The sequence below is a fragment of the Molothrus ater genome, chromosome 5 (genome assembly GCF_012460135.2).
Source record: "Molothrus ater isolate BHLD 08-10-18 breed brown headed cowbird chromosome 5, BPBGC_Mater_1.1, whole genome shotgun sequence".
In the NCBI taxonomy this organism is placed as follows: Eukaryota; Metazoa; Chordata; class Aves; order Passeriformes; family Icteridae; genus Molothrus; species Molothrus ater.
The window spans coordinates 51533017-51559641 of NC_050482.2; the positions used below are offsets into that span (position 1 = coordinate 51533017).

The following is a 26625-nucleotide window of genomic DNA, read 5'->3' on the forward strand; positions in this document are numbered from 1 at the left end:
AGGTTTAGGTTGAATGATCTTTTTCTGAAAAACAAACTGTTGGGAATTTTTCATTTTCATGGTTTCTGAATCTGCCATAAATTCTTTTGAAGGCTTGGAGTTTTGGAAAACAAAGGGAAGGAAAGAAGCTTTAGTGTTGGAATTCCCTGAGGCTGGGAGTCTTATGTTACTATTCCCTCCAGAGAAACATCACTTTTAAGTTTCTCTTTGTTATAGCCACTTCAGGAGGAAGCTGAAATGTTGAATTATATGTGAGAAATGTTGTTGGATATCTGAGATTAAATCATAGAACCATGTCTTAGGTGAAATAGTAGAATGAGGGAAAGAAGAATTGTTTATATTAACGGGGGAAAGATGAGCTTCCTCAAATCCCTGAAACTCTTCTGGAGATTGTTTTTCTTCCTTTTAGACTTTTGTGAGAAAACCTGGAGTTTGTGACCATAATGATCTGCATGTTTTAACCCAAGAGAACTGGGTCATGTCACTGGAATTTTATCCCTTTGCCTGTATGCTAGAAATGGAAATATTCTCACCTACCTTCTTGCACTAAGCCAGCCCTTGCAAAAGGTAGGAAAAATGTACTGCCAAAAATAAATGTTTTTTTTTTCTTTTCCCTTGTCTCTCTGCAGCAATTTGGCAAAATCCTTGATGTAGAGATAATCTTTAATGAGCGTGGCTCGAAGGTAAGTCCTGTTTCTGTACCCGCTTCTCATTTTGATTGCAGAGTAAAAGGCAGTTCATTGCCTAGAGAACATATTCTGTAGAGATCAGCAGGAATTAGAGTGATGGGGGAAGGGAAAAGCTATTTTAGGGATTGTCTTCTGTTCCCTCTGACTTGAGACTCTGAGCATGATTGTTTCTGGGTAGCATGTACAAGTGCTCAGAGATGCTCCTGTCTGTGGGATCAGGTTCTCCAGCTTTTTGAACAAACAGGGTCTCAGTCAGCTGAGCCTTCATACCAACCCGTTTCCATTGCATTGGCAATGGCTGCCCTGTGAGGAAGGCAGAATAAGGTAAAACAGCTTTGTGTGATGGGAGGCTGTAAGAACAAAAGCTAAACTCACTCCCATCCCTGTCATTTTCATTGCATTAAAATACTTCTGTAGAAAAACTGTCATATCTCATATGTGAAAAGATTTTATATACTGTTTTGCAGAATTATTTGGCACTTCTGAGATACTGACCTTTCATGTTTGAGATATTGGTGCTTTAATATAAGCATCTTCATTCCACTTGTCCTGCCCCATGTGGACCTCCCCCACAGAATTTGCATTCACACTCCTATTTTCTTCTTACAGATATATTAAGAGGCAAGTTTTGTTGAGGGTTAATGGCAATTTATATCTCTGGAGATGAGATTTCAAATGTTGCTCAGGTCAGCTGCAGAGAGATTCAGTGGTCTCTGTCCTAATTGGCAATTGGTTCTCATCATGTAACCAGTATCACCACAATGACAAATTGCTGTGATTCTCTCTCTGCCCAGGAGGTTCAGCACTGGAATAGCAGGGAGTTTTGCAGGTCAGGAGCGAGGTGCATTGCCAAAGCTCTATGGGGGAAGCTTGCACAGTGCATGTCTATACTCTGCTTGACTTAATCAATGCTAAGATTCCCATTTTCAATTAAAACAAAATTTCCCTCCTCCTCACACACACGTGTGTGCACATGTGTGCATGCACACAAAAGGTTTTGAAGTTGCAATTCAGCTAAGCAGTTTTGGTTTAGAGTCTATACCTTTTGCTTGGATTTGAGGTCCACAGTTTTTATGGTGGCCTCTTTGCTTCAAGACATATTCTGGGGTATGTTCACGTTCAGAGCCTTCTGCAAATTTCCACCCATGTTGCCCAAGATGCATTCTGAAATTCTTCAGTCCTGTATTATCTGGAAACCAGAAAGCCATTGATCTGTATACAAAAGACATGAGTTTTAGCCCTTTCCCCTCATCCTCTGTTTCTGCTTAATACCATGGTTTTCTCTTGTTTTGTTTTTTAACAAGACAGTCTGAACAAGTAAATGTCTATATGGTTTAGTTAGAGTTTTTCTTCCCTGCATGGTTAAAAATCTATATGCTTTACCAAAACAATCAGCTGTGCTGAATTTGTAAATATTTATTCTGCTCTCTGCTGTTCTTTTGATATTTATAGGCCAAAGCTACCTGTGAATTACTCTTGATTTTAGTCATTATTGTTTGGTTTTGAGAATAGCCTCTGGCCTCCATCAAATCCCTACTTGTTCACATATAATTGCAAAAGAAAGAACAAAAATAACTGGCCTGGCAAAATGTTCTTCATATCCCACTGCCTATGCTTTCCAGAGCAGTGTTTTCCTCTTCACACATGAACTTCACTCTCTCTCCCATCCATACAGCCCTGTGTATTAAACACCCACGGCTGCCCTTTCCCTTCTAGGCAGCATTGACATTGAAAGCTTTTCTGTGAAGTCTTGATTTATGACTATGAAAAGTACCTTCTTGTGCTGTTGCTAAAGCCCAAGGCTTCTGGTTTTCAGTTAAAACAAAAATTATTACTGAAGAGTTCCTTGATGAATGTTAACCCTGAACCCTTAATAAATATTTGGAAAAAAAAAAAAAAAAGAAAAGAGAAATGTTCTTCTAGTCTTTATTAACGATGCAGTTTTCTACTGCTTTTTTGTTGTCACGCAGCAAAAAGCAGTTACAAAACTAGTAGCCTGTATTGAGGGTTGTCCAGAATCTGAACAGAATGAGAAAACAGCCAAAGAGTTATTTCATTGTATCTTTGCATCCTTCTCACCCAAAATAATTCTTCTTTTAAAAAGAATGCAAGATTCTTCCTGCTTAGCATGAAAATGGGAGGCCCCAGTGTTTGAGTGGGGTGTAGCTGCACGAAGCACCTGGTATTCACATAATAATGGAAAAACTACAGTTTGGTGATCTGATGGTGAAGCAAAGGAAATGGATCTTTCTGGAGGCCACTCACTCACTCTTGGGTTCTTCCTACACCTTAGGAAAAAAAATCTGAATGCATTTTCCTGCCCTGTGGTTTCCATTCTAATCTAATGATATGAAACCTCTCTCTCTTCTTCTCCTCCTCCTCTCTCTTGGGAATCCGAAAGCAGATGCTCCTGCTGCCTGCCTTGTGCTGTGTTCTCAATGCTCCCTTCCCCTCCCTGGGTTCCTAAGGGTTGTAGTGTTTTGTGTATATGTTTTGTAAATATTTTAAAGGTACAGTGGTAAATTGCAAACTGCCCTGGGTTTGCCCCCACCCAGTGTGCGACAGGGTTGAGCAGCGCTTTGTCCCTGCCGAGCTGTGGCGGGAGAACTCTACTGGGATCGCTCCAGTGCTGTCAGTAGGAGGGACTGGAGGAGGTGTTCAGGTAGCATTCTTCATTTTGAATCCACCTGAGATGACCAGGCAGTTTTCTTTGACAGCCTGGGGAAGATCTATCAAACTGGCTGCATCTTCAGGATCTCTGTGTACTTAGAGAGTTTGGTGACCAAAGAGGGAGCTGGGTGTATCCATCTCACCTCAGGTTCTTTCAGAAATGGTATTTGTTGACTTTCTCTATCACAGCAGCGTAGGAGGCAGTTAATGAGTTTTGCTGATTCTTCTCTCAAAGCAATATGAATTCTTGTTTTGTAACTCGCTTTCTTCCCAGATTGAGTCTGTTTAGTAGGAATATATGGGCCCCGGTAGGCGTCACACTGCTACTGCTTCACTCTGTGTGAGAAACAAGATAAAAACTTTAAACATTCCTTGAATTACATTTTTTTTTCTTCTTGTTTAATAGAATGACGTCAGTCTTCCCTTGATGTATTTGGCTTTTTTTGCTTGCTTCCAGGAAACTAGCAGTTTGTTTCATTTATCCTGTTTACCATTACATTTCTAGCTCTGACTGGTATAAGTGCCTTTAAATAGCATTCTGCCCATGGTTGCAGTTTACCATGCACTTCACTGAACTGCAAATAAAACACCTCCAGAGGAAGTCGAGAGGATTCCTGCTCCTTTTGTTAGTGGAGATGCATCCTCTAGATGGGTATTTTGCCACTATTGTGCTGAATTGAACAAGTGGACATATTTGCAGAATTAATGCAGTCTGCCTGTGTAATGAGTACCCTGTGGCATTTGTAAAACTGCAGGGGAAGGGAATCCAAGCTCTTTGCTCACCAGCTGTGTACCGTGTGGCATTCCAAGATGTGCCCTCATTGACATTCAGAGACCAGGAGTATGTAAGGATACAGCAAAATCTTGGTTGAATAGGGAGTGGGTTTTGGTGGTTTTGGGGTTGTTTGTAGCTTTTAAAATGGTAAGAGTTCATATTAATGCAGAGGAGCTCATGGTTTCAGGATACTGTAAGTTTTATGTCCCTCACTGATTTCCACTTGGGAGACCCAGATCTCCAAATTCTTGTATACGACTATAGGGCCTATAAGTGCTTCATATTTATTTTAAATATTAGTTGTGTAGTCGGTTATGAGAGAAATTGCATCTGTTGGTGTTTGAATTTATGTAAGTAAACCTATATTAACAAAAAACTTCTGTGGAAGCTGTGTGGATTTTTAAGTTTGCAGTTAACTGTAAGTTAAGATAAGAATGTGACTAGGTTTTGGTAATGGTGCCTTAAAGATTGTAAGTCTGCATGTGCATTTATTTCTACTTTAAATGGATTAGGTGCTTTGAGTTGAGGCACTCTTGTTCTGGGCCTAGTTTCCACTCAGTGGAAAGCCCCTTATTGCATAAAATGAATTAGAAATCTTGTTTTCATTTTAATTCATTTTATAATTTTTGGTCAGATTTCATCAGTTGAACCAGAAATACGAACAATGTTGTTAATACAATGAGGTTTAAAAACAATTTAAGTACTGGTGACCAGCATCACTTTCTCAGGTCACCAAATCCCTTTAGGATGCCAGTGGCATGAAGGAGACATGACCAGTCTCCTTTTATCCTAGTTCATTGGTTTCATGCCTTGAAGTCTGCAATACTGAACTAAAGAGATCAATTAGTCCATACACTGAACTGATATATTTAAACTTGAATTTCAGGCTGACGTTTATGGTTTCATAGTATAAGCTGATCTACTGCTTCTGTGGGAGTGCTTTTCCAGCAGTGCTCACTTCACTATGTAGGGAGCTGGATCTAGGTGCTAAATTAGCTGATGCAGCAGGGAGAGGAATGAGCTTGTTTTCAGTCAGTTCAGCCTGTTAAACTCATGGACCACGCAGTGAGGTCCAGGATCAGTTGAAGAGAGGAGGAGCAGCACACACTGGGGATGACTGGGGCTGTGAAGCCCCTGTCCTGAGCTGGCTGGAGCTGCTCTGAAGCCCCAGGCTCTCGCTGCCCAGCAGTGCAGGCTGGGCTCCAGCTCCTCGCTGCTGGCCTCTGCCCCCTCTGCTGTTTTGCAGCAGGGATTGGCAGTGGAGCAGCTCAAGCTGGATTGTGGAAATGATAGAGCTTAAAAATAGCCCTGCAGGATTTTTTGAAGATACTTACATTTTTTTTTTTAGTCAGGTTAATTTCTGTATCTGACTCACCAGATTGCACAGGTACATGGACATGTGCATGTTCTACATGTGTATGTACCTTAATGCAAATCATGGCACAGGGGCTGGGAGGAGCTGGAAGAGCTCCTGGAATGGTGGCAGCTTGGTTTACACAGATGTTTTCTCCAACATGAGGGATGCATTTGTGTGTGTGACTTCAATAACTTGTTTCTGGGTTTTGTGCTGTGTTGCTGTCGGTGCATTCAGCCCTGCTCATCTCAGGTGGATTATAGCTGAAACCCTCCTACTCTTTCCAAATGCCTTGGAAACAGGTAGCCTAAACTGCTGCCTCTTTGGGAATTTTTTCAGGCTTTTAAAAGTTTAATATTGAAATAAGGGGAAAAAAAACCAAAAAAAAACTTGGTTAGAAACAAGCACAGCAGCAGATAACAGCAAGGCTGGTTGCTGGCTGCATGTTCCAGTGGTACAAGGCAAAGACGCTGCTGCTGAGGTGACTGGTCTAAACTCCATGACAAACGAAGGGTTAACAATGCATGGATTTCAAGGGGCTCTGTTTAGTTTTCTTTGGTTTTATTTCTTTTTTATTTTACTTTATTTTATTTTTGTTGTTGTTTTTTGTTTAATTTCTGTGTTCTGGCCACACCCAGGAGAACCGTCTGGTTTTGATTTCTCCCTTTACGGTTACATGGTAAATTTTCTTTCTCATTCTTCAGAGATGGAAACGTTCAAATACTATATATATATATATATACATTTATTATTTTTTTCACTGCTCATCATGTTGCTTGTTATTTATTGCAGAATCTGAGGCCAGACTAAAAGGGTGACAGTTACTCGGTCTCTTCAGGCCCTTTTAATAAACCTTTGGGTAAAAAGGGATTAGTCTGGTACTGCAAATTTCTCACCACTCCTAAAAATATTTATTGGAATTTAGTGTTCGCTGGGTTAAACTTATCTTCTGCATGGGAGAAGTTAAACTTATTTTCTGCATTGGAGAAGTTTGTGGCAGTTGCTGGTGGGGAGGAATTGTTGAAAATTTCAGCCTTGTTATCATAACATTATTAAACTCAAACTGTGTGTATAATCTAAATTTTAGAAAACCTAAGTATTGTTTTCATCTACGATCTTCCCTTCTTCTGCCTCCATAGCTATTACTATGGAGCAATCCAGTACCTGCTATAAAGCTAAGCTGGTAAATATTGGATACCTGCCCCATCTTTTTTTCTCTTGCTTTGTTTCTTTTTTTTTCTTTCAAGGTCAAGACAACCTTGCTGAGGGAAAACTGAAAAGTGTTTGTTGCATATGTATTTAGGTACAAATTAATCCCTATTCTTTACAGGTCATCTGTGAGAAGGAATAAAAAATATATGTATGTTATTATTTCTCTCCCACTTAAAAATGTGTGTATATATATCTAATTGCTAGTTTTTAAGCCTAGAAATAACAAAAATGTCAAGTGTGGCTCACCTGTTTTTCCTGATGGAAATTTGAATGTCTAAGAGATGCATTAATATGACAAACCAAGAGGACACAAATACTAACTGCCATAGTCAACTATGTAAAGTATTAATTCAGCATTGACATTAAATGGTGCTCAGCAAAGAGTTGCACAAGCTAAGGGCTGATCTGTCAATAAAATATGCTTAATTAGTTATGTTGTTCTGAATCAGATTAATTCTGGTTTAATTCACATTGTTAATTATATTCATATAGTCTGCATGTGGATCGTATGCTACCTTGAGTTAACTTAATAAAAATACTGAAAATTCCTACTCAGTTTAAAGATATTTAATGATAATATAGTTTCTAAAAATCCCATACAGACTTTACTAATTGCAAACAGATGTGAATTAAAATAGTCTTAGTTTGGTTCTAGCCCGCACAGATTGATGTCTATAGAATTACTTTCCATCTGCACTCCAGCTTTCAGTTCACATCATCACTGAAGACATAAATTTCATTTGTTCTCCACAGGCTTGTCTAGAACAAACAGAAATTTTAATGCAAAAAGAGAAGAGGGAAAAAGAGATTCCTGTTGCAGTCTTTACCTCCCCTCCTCCCCCAGCCTTTAAAGGATGTTTTTTCCCCATTATGCAGAACCAGAGGGAAAGGTGTTGCTCTTTTTTTCAGGCTTACCTTTCTCTGTAGGGGCTCTTTAAAGCAGGCACAGTACCCTATTCCTTCATAATCAGCTGTTCTATTACACCCCCCGCATCCACTCAATTCTCTGCAACATATTTGAGAGTTATATGCAGTTGGGCTGTTTTATTAGCCCCTGTGTCTTGTAGCTCTGATTTTAATTCATTTAAACAGGGAACTTCTATGCTGTTCTGAAAGAGGCATCAGTTTGTTATTTATATAGCTCTTTATTTATAGCTGGAGAAATTAAATTATCTGAAGCTTTAGATTATTGGGTTGGAGCCCAAAGGAGCGCTTTTGTTGATCTCAGCATTGCAGTGCTGGCTAAGATCCTTTATTATTACTGTTCAGGGGGGAGGGAAAAAAGTAAACCTTCCCCCTCAAAAAAAACAACAGCCACCACCCTGCATTTTACAAATTTATGGCAGTTTTGTGCTGGAAACCTGGCTGTGGATGATAAAGGCCAGCTTGTCACTTAAACAGCTTGGGCTGTTCAGATTAGTATTGTAAAGACCTTTAAAAAACACTTAAAGAATAATAGCTTGCTTGTGTCTTATTGCTAACAATGCTTAGAAATCAAGATGCTATCTGTTTTTTGGGCTGTCCAGTCCAAATACTTACTGATCCCAAGGTGCATGAAGGAGGTTGCCTGGCTAGCATGCCCCCCTTCCCTGACAAGCATAGCTGTAGATCACTCTCATCACCTCACTCTTCAGTTAACATTGGGAGGCAGTTTCCATTGCATCAAATATAAGCTTTGTTGTTCTGCTCCTGAGGGTACTGGAGCCAGTGGAAATTACTCTCTGTACATTAAAGCAGTATTTGCTTTATACCAAGCCACAGGAGCCAGTTGTTACTGTTGTTAAAATGTCCTGAAAGCAGAATGCAACAATGCTTTTTTGTTTGTGTCCACTATCTCTAATGGCGTGAAGAGTATCTCATCACAGTTGTCTGTATTAAGACGCCATTTGCTCCTAGTTAAAATCCTAATTCATTTTGTCATGTTGGCTCTCTCTTAATGTCGGTGCACTCAGCTCTGTGGAAGGAAGCATGGTCTCTTACCCTGCCCTGTTATAGCACTGCATGAGCTGGCAGCAGGATGAGCATGTATAGGACAGGCATGTGTTGCTTGTGCCTTCATGGGTGTGGTAAACCTGAATTTATCTAACTAAAGTGACATTTTGGCAGTCCTTGAGCCTTTGTGATTGCTCCAAGCAGGGCATGTCGATTTTTCTGGAAATTCTGTATTCTAACCAGGCAGAGATCTGTTGCTATCCACAGTGCAGAGGTTGCCATCTCAGAACACAGCTGAGTAAGATGGGTACCAGAGGGTCAGAGGGTCAGCAGATGGGTAGCAGTGTCATACAAAACCTGCCTTGACCAATGAATCAGTATTTAGGTGTTTAGATGTACAGTCAAGTCCACCACAGTACTCAGAGATAAGAATATTCTGAAACTACAGTATGCGATACTCTAAATCTTCACATTAAAAATGCTTATTTTATGGTGCCACCTGGAAGCCTTGCTTACTTTCAGGGCCCCATGTATCATTGGGGAAGTTACAGGCTTAGAAGTAGGCATGAGCTGTGCCCTGAAGAGCTTACAAGGGATGCTTTACAAAGAGCCCTTCCTTTCAACAGTGTTCTAAGGTAGGTAATTATTACTGTCTCCATTCCACAGGTGGGAAAAGTAAGGTTCAGCGTTTGATTTGCCTAAAGTGTTGCAGAATTCCTGGTACCAGGCATGAACTCAGATTGCTCAAACTCTCATAGCAGTTCTCAAGGGAAAAAAGTGCTGCTCAGTGTTGATGCCTTGTACTGTGTCTGGGGTGGACGGGAGTCCTACGAAATTTGTGTGTTCATTAAGAGGGGAGAGAAGCCCCACTTGGCCTTACCCAGCTTGCCTATGTCAGAGCAGGGTTTAGTGTTTTTAAACAAAAAACCAAACCAAACCAAAATGAAAAATTGTCTCGAGTAACTTCGTACTTCTTTTTTGGTCTGGCCTCAATTGCTTTTATGTTTTCTTTTTTTTTTTTTTTTTTTTAATTACTCTTATTATTCTTATTATGATTACAGCTCCTTTTTTATTGATTTTAATTTCTTTCATTTATGAAACATGCATGAACCAACAATGTGACTCTAGGAGGTTATTGCTGAGTTGTGCTGATGTCGATTTCATACTGTGATATTTTTTCTCTATTTACCTAGAGATCAGTATTTCAATATATAACGATGTGCATGTTTTCCCCCCTTCTCCCGCTGCATGCAGGGATTCGGGTTCGTAACTTTCGAGAATAGTGCTGATGCAGACAGGGCCAGGGAGAAATTACACGGCACCGTGGTAGAGGGCCGTAAAATCGAGGTGCATGTCTTCAGTAATTCAATTTCTTCTTTATATTTATTCTTTTGATTTCTTTTTGTGTCTTGCCTCACTTATTTCACATTTGGATCCCAGTCTCGTGTGTGCGTGTGTGTTTGTCTGTGTCCTTCACCTCCCTGCACTGAAATGTATAGAAGTTTACACCCTTTACAGAATATTTTTTATTGTTGTTTTGGGTATTTTTTTCCTTTTCTTTCTTCTTTTATTAAGTTTTATTCCCACCCACTCCAAGTTTTTGCCCTTCTGCTGTCTTGATTTTTCCTTTGCTTCAGTTTGCAAGGCTCCGATTTCCTGTTACCAGGCCTGAACAAAACTAACTGAAAGAGTACTGTCCAACTTCTAACTGTGTCCAAAAAAGAAAGCAGGGGGCCAGCCAGTATCCTCTCTTTCCTCTGAGGCCAGTTCTCCTCCATGCAAGTGTGAGATGATGCCTGTGGGAGGGGTGGGGACACGTGGGGCAGCAGCCTCAGGTGGGCTGTGCTATATACACTGCTGGTTTCTTGATCAGCCCGTGGTCAAGAATAGGTTTGGTGAAAGCTAATCCTTAAAGTCTGCTAGCTCTCGCCGCCAGGGAGGGAAGGGTTAATGTTGGCTGGCCGTCATAGCCATATGTTGGGCCTGTCTGGTGTTGACCAGTTTGGTGTTCCACTGTGTTGAAGGCTAACTGGCATCATCCCTCTCTCCTTCTTTCTTTAAAAAAACAAACACAAACCAAAAAGTACAAATATTGAAACAAAAAAGCCGCCGTTTTTGAGTAAGATGTCTGCATATTTTGCCTTTTTTTTTTTTTTTCTGTTTTGTTTTGTTTTTTTATTTCCCTTTTCGATGGTTTAGCGTTTAGGGCCCTTCACTTGACTCACTCTTTCCATGGTAACTATACACAATGCTGGCGATGGTACGAGTTGGCGGTAAGTGAAACAAAAGTGCTAGAGAAGAAGCTTTTTCTTTTCTTTTTTTTTAAATTTTTCTTAAAATTACAAAAAAAAATTAAGAAAGAAAAAATCCATCTGCCATCTCACATTAACACTACGAAATGTGATTTGACTTGTTGTCCCCACCCACCTCCTTCCCCTTCTCCCCCTTTTATTTTCAATGCTGTTGAGTAATGCCGCCTGGACTTTGGATGTACATATTGTTTTGTAGCAGTCTGAGCTGTTTGATTACTGACTTCATGGTGATTTCCCCTTGCACATCTTACTCAGAGTTACTGAACTCCAGTTTGGCTGGTTTTTATTAATGCACCCATATCCTCCTCTCTCTCTCCTGCCCCTTCTTTCTGCTGCTCTTTCTATCTGAGACCTGTTTGTAGCTGTTATTGTTTTTCTCTCTTTTTCTTTCTGCCCCCTCCCCAGTTTATTTCTTTACTAAGTTAAATGCAGCTGTTGGTCTCTTTGCTGACTGGTGGTTTCTGATTGGTTCTGGCAATTTTTCCTTTAAGTGCTTGTGTTGCACTTTGCTGTAGCAGCTGATTTCAGGCACTCGCTCCATCTAATGATTGTCTGTGAGACCCTATCCCCTCACTCCTCCCCTCCCCACCCTCTGAATCAATTGTGGTGTGTTATTTTTCTTTCTTTTTTTTATCTGTGTGTGTTTAACTGCATGCTCTCAGTCTCATCATTGTTGTTTCCCATTCTTTCTTTTTTAAATGTGTAATGTTTCTATTGTTTTGGGTCTGAAACAAGAGTAAAATGTAGCTCTAGACTCCCCACCCTGTGTACGCCCACCATCCATACATCTCAAGGGCCTGAGGCAGCTTCTATTTTTGTATCCATTTTTTTTCTTCTTCACCCTGGCCTCCATTCCCATTGGGCATGTGTTTTGATAAATTATTGATGATTCATAAAGACTTCACCCTCCTTGCAAGAGCTTTGAGGCTGACACGGGGCTGCAGTAACTTGGCTTCCAAACTAGTCCATCTTTTCTTTATCAGCACCATCTCTGTGGTAACACCCCACTTGCTTGAGCAGTCAAACCGCTTGGAACTGTGCAGAGCTCTGTAAAGAGGGTGGAGGGCACAGTAAACCCAAAAATGATCCAGGTCTGCTGCTATGTACTCTTTTTGTCCCATGAGATTTGTGACAAGGAAAAAATTATCTGGAAAAAGATCTGAAAATGGTGGGTGTAAATCAGTGAATGTAGATCGTCTAAAGAGTTGGTGATGTTCCAGAGATTTCCTCAAGCCTTGGGAGTTCAAATCTAGTGCTGAGGGACTCCAGGCTACCTTTTTCTACTCAAGTGTTCTGCCAGTGACCTGCCAGGCCCCAATTCCAGCGGTGAGCTTGAGAAACAAGTCCGCTTGTGCATCACCTGGTTCAGTTCCCCTGCCCTGGGCTGCAGAAATTATTCCTGCCTCTCTAAGAGAACCTGGACAAAGCATCAAGGGTTTTGCCCTTTTGATCACTGAGCTGTAAATAATCCCGTGCCTAGGGATGGCAGGGTGGTGGAGAATCTACACTTTACTCTTGTTGGCCTTTTGTTTAATGCATAATTTTAAAATGCCACGTTTAGCTGTAACTTTTATAATTAAATGGCAACTGTTAAAAGTAATTTAAAGATTGCATTCATGTAAAATTAGCTGTTTAATTTTTTTTGCTCAGAGAAGTATAGTGTGTATGTGTGTGTGTGTGGTATCTGAGAATTTTTCACCATTTTCCCTAACGTTCTGTGCTTCCTTCCCTCTACTCCCCCTCCCCTTTCTTACTTTTAGGTTAACAATGCCACTGCGAGAGTGATGACCAATAAGAAGATGGTCACACCTTATGCAAATGGTAAGAGAGACAGTTTGTACTAGTGATGAGCTGAAACGTCTGAAGAAAGACAAAAGAGAAAAGTCATGACCTCTCCTCAGGACCAAAAGGAACCAATAAAACCTCACAAACTCTAATTTGTATAATTATACCATTCAGTATAACCCAAAAGTGTTTGTGGAGAATACCATTTTCCAGATGGAGAAGTGGGGACAGAAAGAAGTAGGGACATGCCCCATGTGGCTAAGATGGGTGAAGGTGCCAAGGGCCAGTGGGTTGCCTGCCCTACTACTGCAAGCTGATACTGTATGGTGGGATGTGCAGTACTCCTGAGTCTCACTGCCATCACATGCATACCTAAATATGAATGCAGAAACATAACTTAAGATGCTTAATCTAAGTAATTAGCTGAATAACTTAAGATAGCTCAGTTTAGGTTCTATCTGTAAAAGTACAGCTGTCCCCAAGCAACCAGTAAAACAGAGCCTTTGCACTGCTTGTTTGCTTCCTTTTTGTTTCAGACTGCCTGTATTCAGTGAATTTTCCAGTGAACCTAAACAGAGAAAGACCAAGTTGTTTGGGTAGTGAGGAATCCTGTTTCATTGGGATATCTTGGTGGTTCTCTGTGAAATCATTTTACTTCATAGGCATATATAGCATAAAAAGTGATTCTCCCAGCAGAATGCTGCTTTGATAAAGATTTTGAATCTGAGTCTTTCTCCTGAAACGGGCAGCAAAGTTCTTTTCAGTGTGAAAGTGTTCCCAAACAATTTCTACAAGGCAGGAAGCTGCATACAGGTAGTAGCTGGTGTGACAATGTGTTTTGATTACAAAGTCTCCAAACTCAGAGGATAAAAATGTTTTATGTTGCTCTGCTGCTGACTTACTGAGTGGTCCCTTGCAAGTAAATCTTACCTTGGGTACAGAGCTGGGGAAACATAGCCAAGCAAAAGGCTTGGGACTGTGGGTCTCACAGTACCTGGAAGGAACTAAGAGATTTTGTAGCAAAAGGCAAGGCATCCATGGTACATTGTCCTGAAAACAGAGCAGAAAATGTCATGTATGTGACTGTTTGGTACTGAAACTTGGCTTACTTGTGAAAGTGATAGCGTACAAGAATATTTTGCTTTTGCAGCGAGCAGTTTAAAGCCAACTTTAAAGCTATGCAAAGAAATTTAGTATTAGACCAGGCTTAAGGAGTACTGGCAAGTATGGTTGTACAACTGTTATTAAATTTAAGAGTTGACAGTGCTCTTGTTGCCACTACTGGAGTATTTTGCCATCAAGGTGACCAGTGCAGCAGCAGTGTACCTGTACTTGCAGAGGGAGCCTGCACTGCATCTGTCATTGACACACTGCCAGCAGGTGCACGTGTGGTGGTGATGGGATGCAGTTCTCAGAGTTGTTCATATAGCTTCTAGAGTGGTTTAGAGGTGTTAAAAGTTCAGCAAGTGCACCAGGGCTCCAAGACAGAGGAAGCGTATAGATTTATTTAAATAAAAATGCCTCTGTGATTGCTAGCTGAACAGCTGAGATCTTTTCTGAAAGAAATGCTTTGTGGAAGCCAGCCCAGATCACATTGTTAGCTTTATATTTCTTTTCTCCCGCATTAGAAAGATGGAGGGGGGAAAGACAAATAGGTTTCTAGATGTGACTGGACATATGTACCAACTCATACCCATACTTCTTTAAGCTCTGTTCTCTTGTAGGTTTTATCTTGATGATTTGGAGTTCTTGCCAATTATCCAGATTATATTGAAATAATTTTTCTGTCAAGGCTTTCACCTGAAAAGCAGCACAAAGGAGAGAAATACTAAAATAACAGTGAGGAGAAAGTGTGAGATGAATAGAATGATTTTTTTTTTTTAAATGAACTACAGTTGCATAATGCAGTTAATGAGGAAATTCAGACACTGTTGCTTTTTAGCAGATCTCTAGCAGATGAGAGAATGGTGCTTTGAGAATTCAAGGCTATAATTTGACTTGCCTGAGATGACAGTCTGGGCCAGTGGCTTTAGAGAGGGCTTATATCTGCAGTGTTCCCAGTGAAAGTAGGGAGGAGCTGGCAGCAAGGCTCCTGTAGGGAATGCCAGGTCGCACGGTGCTCGTGGCAAATACACATATAAGGTAGTTGGCATTCCCACAGCAGTGCCTCTGCCTGCTGCAGATCAGCTGATGTTTTGCTGTTCCCTCTGATACACCGGTGACCTGCACATAGAGCTTGACATTAGGAAAGGGCAGTTGGCCTCCATCTACACCAAGGGGGATTGAGGCGAAGCAGAAATTGGAAAGAGCTGTGCATGTGAAGCTGGGGCGCATGCAAGAGACCATTCCCCCTACCCACGCTGCCCGTTCCTTCTCTTGGTGTAGATTTTGGCATTCACTGCAGTCTTTGTTGTTTCAGGTTGGAAGTTGAGTCCTGTGGTTGGAGCGGTGTACGGCCCTGAGTTATATGCAGGTAGAGCTTAAGTAGACGCTTCCACTTCTGCCATTTAACTGCAGTGGTGTTTGTTTATGTTCTTAATCTGATGTTTCTTTATAACCTTTTTACGGTTTTGTTTTTGTTTTTTATTCTTTTTTAATTAAATTAGCATCCAGCTTTCAAGCAGATGTCTCGCTGGGCAATGACGCTGCAGTGCCCCTGTCAGGAAGGGGGGGTATTAACACTTACATTCCTTTAATCAGTAAGTAGCCCCCAATGGCCCTTGTACTGTTACTGTGCTTGAATTAATGATGACCTGTTACCCTTCTTCTCTCCAGTCTGTATAATATATACTTGAAAGGATGGGTCACGCTGGGAATGAGTTTACCTTGAGCCAAAGTATAGTGTGCAGTTGCTGTAACTTGTTCATCTGCAGTGTCTTGCTGTACTGCTGAATGGGTCCTTCTGAACGACAAGGAGGCTGCAGAACAAGGGGAGGGTGTGTGTGAGGAATGGGCCATTCCCTTGCTCCCCTCCTTGTATTGAAATGGAAGAAACCTAACAGACAAATCCCTAAAGTACATATTATACAAGCTGTTGAACCACGGGTCTGCAGGGCCCCTAGTGGCATGCTCCTGGATGCATGCTGGGTTGGGTTTGTGCCCTGGGACTCGTTCCCTCTCAGTATCTGTTTATGACGTGTTTGCAGATGCCTCTGAGATTTTACAAAGTTTCATCACAAGCCAGTTTACAGCATAATAATAGAGGCATTGCTATATGTGGTGCCAGTTATTGGTAACACTTGTTAAATGAAGGTGGGCTTTCAGTAAACTGGCATTTTATGGGAAATTGCTGCTGCTGTTATATGGGCTATCTTGTCTTTCAGGCTTTAAAATGAACATACAGAGGATTGGGTGGCAAAGAGTGGGAGGGGAAAGGAGGGAAGAGACTGATGTAAGTTGGTTGACTTTAAGGGCCTCTTGACAAATTATTTTAAAGAGCCTCTGCAGTTTTGGAAGAACTGCGTGCTGTATTGATAGTAACTCCCCATGCTTCTCAGACTCTAACCAGACTGCATGGCAGTATTGAAAGGTGGGGGGATTTGAGCCCTGTTTGGGGTGGGTAAGGCATGCCAAAACATTAACCTCTTGCATGCCAAACCTCTCTGCAACCCTTCTCCCCCCAAAGGCCATGGTGTAGCAGGAAGTATGTATGGGATGCTTGCTGGGTTATAAGCATGTCCTTCTGCAGGATTGATGCCAAATGTCCCACCGCTGTGGAGCTGTTGTGTCACTTTGTTTGAAGCAGGTGGTTGCTCTCTGGAGTGGAGATTGTATCCTTTTCACCTTCCACCTTGTCTATCTTCACAGTTCCAGGCTTCCCCTATCCAACTGCAGCCACCACAGCGGCCGCGTTTCGGGGCGCCCATCTGAGGGGCCGAGGAAGGACAGTGTACGGGGCAGTGCGGGCAGTTCCTCCCACGGCCATCCCTGCCTACCCAGGGTAAGCACTGTCACAAGAGCAGAGTGCTCTGCACAGCCGTGTCAAAGAGCTAATCGGTTAACAAAACCCTAAAATTGTCTGGATGGTGAGAGTCAAGATCTTGCTAGTGCCAGAGCATTCTGCACATGATGGCATCCAGTGGGGGGGGGAAATCTAAATTTTTCTGTGTTAAGTTCTTGACTGAAACAATTTTCAGTACTTGCAACAGCTTAAAGTGCTGATGGGTTCCTTCTCATAATTTCTCAATTTGTCTGTATATGGTATTTGTCATCCATTGACCCAATATGTTATAGTGCTGCTGAGAAGGACACAACGAGAAGATCTAAAATTCCTGAAAAACTTCTGCTCTTTGTACTCCATTTGTGTTTCCATATTCAGGAATGAGAAATATTATCCATTAATTCATGCCTCACCATCTGGCAGTAGGACACAGAAGAGCCAGTTACCCACAATGGATTTGCTTTCTTTGTTGGAGACGGTTTAAAAAGGTTTAAAACAAAGATTAATCAAGTCCATTAATTTAAAGCTGGGAGTGTTTGGGATGTAGAGAGAATGATAATGCAATGAATCAATGGCAAATGTGTGGCCTTAGCATTCTTTGCCCTCAAATTTTCACTAGTAATGCAGTGCAAAAAATGCTGTTACAAAGGAGTATTCTGCTGTTTAAAAGTAGAGGGAACTAGATCTGTATGTGAGTTTTGGTTTGGGTTTTTGTTGGTTTGTTTAAATGTGGTGGAATGACAGATAGATAAATCAACAAATCCCTTCCAAACTGTCCTTTTTTTTGTTTTGTTTTGTTTCTGATTTTGAGGATGCTTTAATCATATTGTCTTGAGTTCTACTTGCCATATTTTCCAGGCCATGTTCTCAGAAAGAACAGGAGTAGAAACGAATCCTCCAGCACAGAGATGTGGACTGACCCTTCTTTTCCTTTACACTAGGCCCAAAGGGGAAGAAAAAAAACCATAAATATTTTATTAAGAGGGAAAGTGGAATCCATACACATCAGTGCAGGGAGCTGGCCGGATCTATGCTGGATAAGCTCACAATACCTTCTGCAGCAGATTAAGTGATGATAGCTACTGTGATCCTTTCAGAATCTAGTCTGATTTTTAAAGTGGAGCTCCAGGAAGCAAGCTGCAATGCTCATGTACCTGTCTAGCTTTGCTCTTTGGCAATTTTGGCAATGTTTGTATTAATTCACCAGAAGACTTTAAATGAAACCTCTCGTCTCAATATTGGTCTTCTGAACAGAGTGTTTCTTCTGGGTTTTCAAATCCACTTTTTTGCCACCACTCCTAGTTTACATTGTCTATCCTCTAACCATAGCCTCTGACCTGCAATTGTCTGTCTATTGCTCTAAAAATGGCCTGGTCCAATTTTACTGGGGAGTGTTCCACAGTGAAACAAAGCAGCAAAGCTGAAAAGCTGAGCTAAGTGCTACCATCTAGCAGAATATGAAATATTTGCACCAGGGAGGCAGAATGTGCTTTTCATCCCTGGGAGTAACAGCTAGAGCATTCCTAGACAGAGGCTGTCATGAGTGGGGCACTGGGAAGGCCTTGTCTTTGATGTAAATCCAGCCTGAGTCCCATGTAAAAGGTTTATTTTCATTTGAAATATGGGCCAGGCTCCAATGATTAGCCCTTCCAAATACTGTCTCATGTCTGTGTTTACTGGTATTACACTGAATTTTTCTGACCTTGCTAACTGATCCCATGTCTTCATGGGCAGCATACTACCTAGTAAACATTTACAGGGCACCAGTAAGCAAGGCAGATTCACAGAGTCCCAGAACTGTCCCTAGTCCCAAGCAGTGGGATGTAATTACCTACTACTGGTGTTTTTTGTCATCATAGTCTGTCTCTGCAAGATGCTTTGTAGAACAAATTGGATTCCTAGTGGAATAATACAAAATGTGCTGTACAATTCCATGTTGCAGTAACCTGTAGGACAGCCACCACTCTGTGTGGGTACTGTTGACCTCCATGGGGTCAGGGACAGGCACACGTTCCTGACATCTTGCCCTCCATCCATTACTTTCTTCCTGGCCAGTGGAAAGATGACACCATAAGATCAGTCAGCAACATGAATGACCAAGACATAGTGAGTAATGTTGAAGAAAACAGTAAAGTGGGCTACAGGTTAACTCAAATCTGATAGAAGGAATTGGTATTCCCAAACCTCAGTGGTGTTTAAGTTAGAAAACTTAATGGTATCACTGCATTTGAGAGCTTAGCAGAATTTAAAAAATACAGAATGTAGATTAATAAAAGCTCATTGGTATTGCCATACTGGATCAGACCTGAGCACCATCCAGGTTAGAGTAAGTTTTGACAGTGTCAAATGCTAAGCCAGAGGAAGGTGCAAGAAATTATAGCTCTTAATAGTTTTAATATTTATTTCAAGAACTCAGGATTTGCCAATGCCTATATGGAATGCCCATACTTATGTGTGGCCATAGTTGTTTATCCAGAGAAGGGTTTTGATACGTCAGAAAGCAACTGCTTAGACTATTGTAGGTGAGTTAGATAGTCACCTAAACCTCACTTTGAACAGTACTGCAACCTTCAGTTTTCAACTGAGGTGCCACTTGGTAGAAATAAGGAGACATTATAACCTCTGATATAAAGCACAAGTAAAAACTGTACTGGAATATTGCCCTGATTTGTAGCAGCCATGCTTTTTAAATGAGAATGCTAACAAATAACATTTCAGACCAAAAGCTGAAAGAATCCAGACAGTCTGAAAAAAACTCACCTACTATAAAGCTCTCAAAGTTAAATAAGCTTGATAAATTTTATTTCTCAAACTATAGGTTAGTCATTGGCTTGTGCATGGTCATTAAGTACTTATATGAGGAATAGACTTGCCATAGTAAAGAGTAATTTTGTCTAGGAGTGTAAATATATATGAAATTCACTGATTTGAAGCTATAGTAGATAGAAGACTAGATACAGGGCAGCAGTCAGCTTTGAGGGTTTGAAGTGTTTTTTTTCGCTCCTTTTCCAACACAACAGTCAGCTGTTGGTACACCTAAATGATATGCTGGCTACTTTACAAAACCAGCCTGTTTCTTTTTCCCTTGGATGTGTTTTAGCACAGCTAGTAGGCTTTTCACAGATTGCTCCAAGATTTGACTGGCTGCCAGGCTGTTTTATTCTTCTGGTTAAGCTACATAACCGGAATGTGGTTCTCAGATGAAGGAATTCTCTGGTTTTGCTAGCATTAAGAATCACAAGTATGGATATTCTGCCATATAAATAAACCTTGCTGAATTTCAGCCCCGGAAGCTGATGTCAGTCAAATCCTAACTAAAGCAAAGATGAAGGATTCATGTGTGTTTGGGTGTTTGGATCCAGGAAGTCTTATTCTTACCTGTTATTAGTGTTCCTTGCAGTTTTCTCTGGAGAGCTGATGCTAGCATCTCTTGCTGATAGAAATAGTGGCCTGATCCAATGTGGTAATGCTTATGTTCATCCAACTGACTATGTTTGGAATAACTGTTAAAACTGCTAACCTGTTCATAAACCAAGTCACTTCCTCTGTCGTGCGTTTGCCTTTCCTGCAGGAGCAGGTGGAGTATCACTGCTAAAACACTCCTGGTCCTAGATAGAGAACCCAGCAATGTAAGTCACTGCCCCAGGAGCCAAACTCTTTGTTATGTGGTTGTAAAAATTTAGCTTCAACAAACATGATCTTATGGCCTGCTTCTCCCTGCTGAAGTGGCTCCCCTCTTCCTCTAACAAGGGTCTCTATCTTCATTCCTGCTCCCAGCGCTCTTGGAGACTACAGTAACTGTGTCCATTGGGAATGGAGTGTACTTTTCCTGGGGAAGGCAGCAAGACTAAATTATTCAAGCAGTAGCTAACACTGCAAGATTTTTTTTTTTTTTTTTTTTTAGTAATAGCATGCAGAATTTTGGCAAGATCTGCTGGGCTTTTTTTGTGTGTGTGTGCCTTACAATAGGTGGGTGTCTGAGGGTTGCAGGCTCTTGGCAGCATTTCACATTCCATCTGATGAGTAAAAAATGGTAGTCAAAAGAATAGCTAGTGTTCCATACCTTCTTTTTTCTTAATTCTGTGGGTAAGTCATGCACATCAGATCCATGAGCATCACAGACGGTTGGGTTAATGCTTTTTAAAGCCTTGAGCGAGTTTGTGTGGAGCTCTTCAGGGGACAAAGCTGGAGGAAATTCCTCAGTATATGAAGCACACGCTGAACTCAAATGGGTGGGGGGCATCCCCTCTCTTCCTTCCTCATCCTTCCCCAACCCCTGTCCCCAGAGTGAGCTGTGTAGTCTTATGCCTAGTGAATGCTCTGGTAAGAGCAGCTATTTGGGAACCCCAGGCTCTGTTTAACAGTTTTCGTGCTTGAAGTTCTGAGAGAAACAAAACTATGGCTTAAAGCAGAAAAAGCACCATCCCATGGAAACCCTTCCAGTTGCGTCTCTCTGCTAAGGAATAAGTAATTACTACCAGGGACTCCCACTGCACCTTTCAATTTTCGGATCTTGGACCAGTCACCTAACCTTTTTAGCTCATTATCTCTGCTTGTGAAAGCAATGCATTGTGGGTATTTTTGGTTTTTTCTTTTCAATTACATTTCTCTGTGTTTACTTTGATCAGAATTGATTGACTTGTTTTCCTGAGGTGTTGCATCGGTTCTTTAAGATGCTGAATAATAATACTTTGCATGCTTGTGTGATCAGCCAAATCTTATCGCATGTCTAATGTGCAGGGTAAAAGCAGGTGATGTATGGATGTCAGAAACAAAACTCATGCAGCCCTGTGAAGCCTGAAAAATGTAATCAGGCACAAGTCTCTGAACCACACTTCCTGACGTAGGCGACTCCAGCCCCTGTGGGATGCCTTCTGTGAAGGGCTCCTCAATTTCACAAGCCCACTTCATGAAGCCAATGTTTCCATGTGTTTTAGGGGGTAACTAAAATCATTCCAGGAGAATAACCAGAGTGGAGGCTTCTACACCCTTGTGTCTCTCTTCAGGACGTCAGATCTTTTTGAGTCAATATTTGCTGTACAAGATGGTGGTTCCCCTCCGTCTCTCCTTTGCATACTGTCTCCCCCTCTGCCCACCCCCTGCCCCTTTGCATGCCATGGAAGATGACTTGGAGCCGTGCGTGCGCACACATGTTCTCTTGCTGATTTGCTCCTGCCAAAAGCCCAGGTTGTGGATTCATACATCACCTGCCTGTGTAAAACGCATGTGCATGCTGCCGTCCTCAATAACCGGAATGTGTTTTCTGTTCTTTTGTTTTTTGTTTGTTTTTTTTCTTTTGTTTTGGTTTTTTTTTTTTTTTTTTTGTTTTGTTTTGTTTTTGTGTGGATTTTCTGCAGTGTGGTTTACCAGGACGGATTTTACGGTGCTGACCTCTATGTAAGTACACACACCGGAGCCTTCTTTGTCCCCAACCCCTGACAAGCCAGCCTTTTTTTATTTTCTTTTCTTTTTCTTTTGGTTTGTTCGTTTGGTTTGGTTTTTTAAATATCATTTACTTTTATTTTCTTCTTCCTGTGGATATATATATTTATATATTTAGGAATGCAAGCATGCTTCTCTGTCACTGCGCTTGCCCCTGGGTGCAAGACCTAAGCCTTTGGGTTTCCTGATCATTGCCAGGGTCAGTTTATTTGGTGTCCTGCCCCCCACATTCACACTGGTACTAATCAACCTGAGAGATGATTAGCAAATTAAAATTTCTCTCAACACTTCTCTCATTTACATAATTTGGATATAAAAATAACAGGACTGGTTTAGCCTCAGATCTTCCCTTTCCTTCTCCCCCTCTTCCCTCCCCTTTCTCTTCCCTCTTGGGGCCTTTTTGGGTTTGATTTGTGTAGCCCACACTACACTGAACAAGTTGTATGTTTAAAAATGTTCATGTGCCACTGGGATGTGGAGATTATCCCTTTGGGGAAGACACTGGGACTGATTAAAAACGGAGGCTGAGATGCTAGAGTGAAAACTGACATCTCATTTTGCTGGTAGGAATGGCACCTAAATGGGCTAGATTCTCTCACCTCTTCAGGGAATTGTAAAGTACAAATATGTGGAGATGTTCGGTTACAAGAGTCAGCAGCCTCCTCCTGTTGGGGAATTAGCTATTATACCATGGGAGACTTTGTCCTGTCATTGTCTTTGTCCTACCCAGTCAGTCTGTATTGCAAATCTCCAGGGAGTCTGTGTGTACATAGGTGGGTTCTGGATGGAGGTATTTGAACTAGCCAGTGAGCAAAGTGCTTTCCTCTCCAAGGGGGAGCTGTTGCAGAGCAGGAATATGGTAGGAACTTGCCTTTCAAGGCCAAAATATTCAGTTGCCACTGCAGCTCATAGCCTGCCTGGCTTTATCAGAGTTCCCAGTTGTTGCATTGTAGGTCATAGCTCCCTGCAGCTGGGAAGTTTTGTATAGTTTGGGTAGTGACACAATTGTCAGCACGAATTTCACAGTCCTGCTCCTTTGAAGGTGCTATTCCTGCCATTTATAAAGAGGACCCTGGGGTTAGACTCAGGATAATGGATGGAACTAGCTTTTGGATTTTGTTGGCTTATATGGAGGAGGAAGTTCGGGACAGGTGCTTTTTCCAGCCCAGGTAGAGCAGTTGGAAGATGTGCTCTCTGAGATAGAAAGAACTGCGTGCATTTCTTCAGTCTTCCATATACTATCGTGTGTGCAGTTCTTTAAAGATTGATCTGCCTAGTCAAGTGTTTCTTTATAAAGCTGTGTCAAGGACTACGGAAGGTTCTGTGTTTTCCTGCCTCACTCCTGAAGCACTGCCTTTACAGACACTGACTTTGCTATGGCATGTAACCAAGAAAATGAGTGGTGCTTAGTGCCTCTTCCCACAGAGTGTGGCATATAAAAGGCTGCCATGTTGAAAGGGAAGTCTGGCCAGGGTTACTCCCTATTTTTGAGAAAGCTTCTTCAGAGCTTTTGTTGGGGAGGAGAGGCTTATATAACATGTAAGGACAGAAACTTCAGCAGTGAACTCCTGTAACCACTTGGTGCTCCAGAGCAGTACCACCATGTAACACAAAGCCCCCAGGTCAGGTTAGAGCCATTAGGTGGATTTCTGATGACTTTGCTGTTGGTGGCAGTGGTGTCACTATCAGAAAGCAGGATGATGGAAGAGAGGACTGCATCGAAGTAGATGGTGACACTTTTACCTGTGTTATTGCTAGCCAGAGCCCTCCAATGGAGCTCAGGAAAAAGTTACCATTATCCAAACTTGAAGTTGCCCTTCCAAACAGTTTGCTTGGCACAGGTGGAATGACTTCAATGTCCCTGTGTCTCACTGATTTGTTGTGCTTTTCACTGCAGAGCCTCTATCCCTCTGTGATAGGTTTACCCAGATTCTGGAAGGTATGGCAGAGGACATTTCAGTTAGGACTGGGGGGAATTAAATCGAGGTTCTCTTAAGATTTCTGAGTCCATAGGGTTGTGGAAAAGGAGCTGAGCTGGCAGGGAGTGGTTTATAGTAGGTGAGATGAAAGGGAAGTGTCCCAAGTTTGGGCTGCTTTTTCTGCATAATGCTATGCACAGATTTCTCATTTTCCTCCTCCTCCTTTTCCTCACTCCTTTTTTCTTTCCTGGGGCAACCATCCTGCTAGCCATTTCTTCTGTGAAGAAGGCATTCCATCTGTTGTTGGATGCGTCCCACTCTGGCAAGACACCTGAATTGATAAAACAAGCTGCCCCAGGATGCAGAGGGCTTCATTTCGGATCATAAGAAAGGTTATCTTTCTTCTACAATGGGGTCAATCTGGGTGGTGGGGGGGGAACCCAAACAAACCCACCTGTGCCAAGACTGCTCCTGCCTGTGAAAAGCGTGCTTGCATCCACTGGAAAGAAAAGGCTGGTGAGCCCCGCTGCGGGCTGTTTGTATGATTGTTTCTTTCCACAGCTGTGTTTTTTTGAACTGCTCTTCCTGTGTTCTGTTATAGAATAGTCTTACAGGAACCAATCATTAGCGCTAAAATACCTCAGGTAGGAGTGCCAGTGTGACCTGCCAACCAATCAGATTGTGGATTGCAGTGGAAAAAACTGAATTATACTAACCATTCCAGCACCACATTAGAGATGGGAACAGAGGCTTTTTTAGAGCAGCGCAGACTCACGTGTGAGCCAAGCCCCCGCTGCAGCAGGGTGGCGTGTGTCCAGATTTCATACCAAGTGGCATTTCACTCAAAATAAAAAAAAAACCAACCAAAAACCAACAAAAAACTAAAAACCAACAAAACTTTAATTCAGTGGAAAGGTTAACAAGGTCATGCTTGTCCCATTACCATGTAGAAGCACCTGCTGCAATGGACACTGTTGTCCTGTCACCTCTTCTAATTCATTCATGCTCATTCCTGGTGCACGTATGCCACCCTCCTAATACAGAAATACCAGAAGCGGTTCTAGCCCTTTCTGCTTCTTAACTTCTGTCGTATGGAAGTATGGGGGTGGAGAAGACACATCTGAGAGATGGCAAATAAAAGACCCTAAAATTGGGCTCGCTGCCTAAACCTGGCAAGCAGTAAAGGTACCTAACTGGTACCATGAGTTGCATATTTCTCTGGGGTTATGGACACACTTGTGTCCTAGGGGCAGAAAGGCTCTTTGGAGTAAAGAGGGCAGTGACGTACTTTGTGTGCCCTTCTAAGGCAGGAAGGGAAAAAGAAAAGGCAGATTTATACCACACTTGCATAATAAGCTCTAGTTTTGGATTTCTTCTTGCTCACGTTGGATTGATCACCTGATATGGACTTGAAGAGTGGTGGAGAAGATGTACTTGAGCTGAACTGCATAAAATGCTAATTTATTTTCATTAACATACTCAGTAATTGGAATGCTGCTTTAGTTGGGATTGCAGCTTCCTGTAGATGTTGTTTTCCCATGTTTGTCTTATTTCAGAAAATATAAGACAATACTGAAAAAGCTGCCATCTAATGTTAAAGAAGGAATTTAAAGTAAAATACTGCTTTGTTGGTGAGCCAAGGATAGTAACATCACAGAAGAGTAATTTTAAATTGAGCTTTTGTTCATACCTAACAAATACAGCTGTTGGACAGCTCAGGTCTGTAGGCTCAAACACTACATGGGGAAAGGGATCCAGCATAGCCCCAGCAAGACTGGAATGCCAGATGGAGAAAGAGAACTTGAATCAGCATAAGCAACATTTAGGCTGGTGGTCATTTCTCTCACATGGTCCCCAGACAATCCAAAAGCCTGTATACCAAAAAGGGCTAATCTTAATTTGCATGGTCCTTTTGGTTGTTTCTAATGCTCAGTGACAATGCACAAGCCTTCTTGCTAGTTCCCATTCCCTTACGGAGGCAGTAATTAAAGGGTCCCATTGATAGAAACATCTCAGACATAACATCTGCACAAGAAGCTCAGCCACACTTACTTCCTTTGAGATGAGACTGAAGGTTTTTAAAAACAGAATCTGTATGGGTAACCTGTCCCTGTGGAATCAAATAGGTGGAGTGGGAATTTGCATGGCTGTCCTGAGTTTCAGGCACTATGCCACTCATTGGTTTCTTCTGTTGCAGTTAGCTGTGGCACTGAAGGAATGTGTTGAAGCTGGCAAGGGCCTTTTTTTCCTTTCTTTTTTTTTCTTTCTTTTTTTTTTAATAATTCTTTCTTTCATTTGGAAACACATTTTTCCCTCTTTGTTGCTGTGGTTGCAGATGCTCTATACTGTTATATTTTTTATTTACTGGAGTACCTGAAGTGGGTGGCACCAGAAATCACTAGAGGTCCTAGGACCTTGCAGATGAGCTCTGCATATCAGTTACAAGTTTTGTGTGAAAAGGAATAGCAGGAAAGAATATCTGGTGCATTGGACAAGCTGAACAGGCTTTAGATGTATTTATTGAATTATATAGGTGTATCCTGAGTTGGGGAGAACAGGAGCATCAGCTGGGTAAGGCAACCTGTGCCTGCTCTG

At 41.7% G+C, this 26625-nt stretch overlaps 1 protein-coding gene across 10 annotated transcripts in view; it reads left to right on the plus strand.

Annotated features, from left to right (window-relative positions):
• Window positions 1-26625, plus strand: part of RBFOX2 (RNA binding fox-1 homolog 2) — a 171198-nt gene that overhangs the window by 133070 nt on the left and 11503 nt on the right. For 8 of the 10 annotated variants that reach the window (XM_054514877.1, XM_054514879.1, XM_054514876.1 and 5 more), the window contains 7 exons: window positions 630-683; window positions 9887-9979; window positions 12705-12765; window positions 15149-15202; window positions 15336-15428; window positions 16537-16669; window positions 22027-22066. In XM_054514877.1, coding sequence (XP_054370852.1) covers window positions 630-683; window positions 9887-9979; window positions 12705-12765; window positions 15149-15202; window positions 15336-15428; window positions 16537-16669; window positions 22027-22066 — 528 coding nt within the window. Of the gene's footprint in view, window positions 1-629; window positions 684-9886; window positions 9980-12704; window positions 12766-15148; window positions 15203-15335; window positions 15429-16536; window positions 16670-22026; window positions 22067-24631; window positions 24675-26625 lie in introns of all 10 variants that reach the window. The other 2 variants (XM_036400715.2, XM_036400717.2) reach the window with 2 other exon arrangements.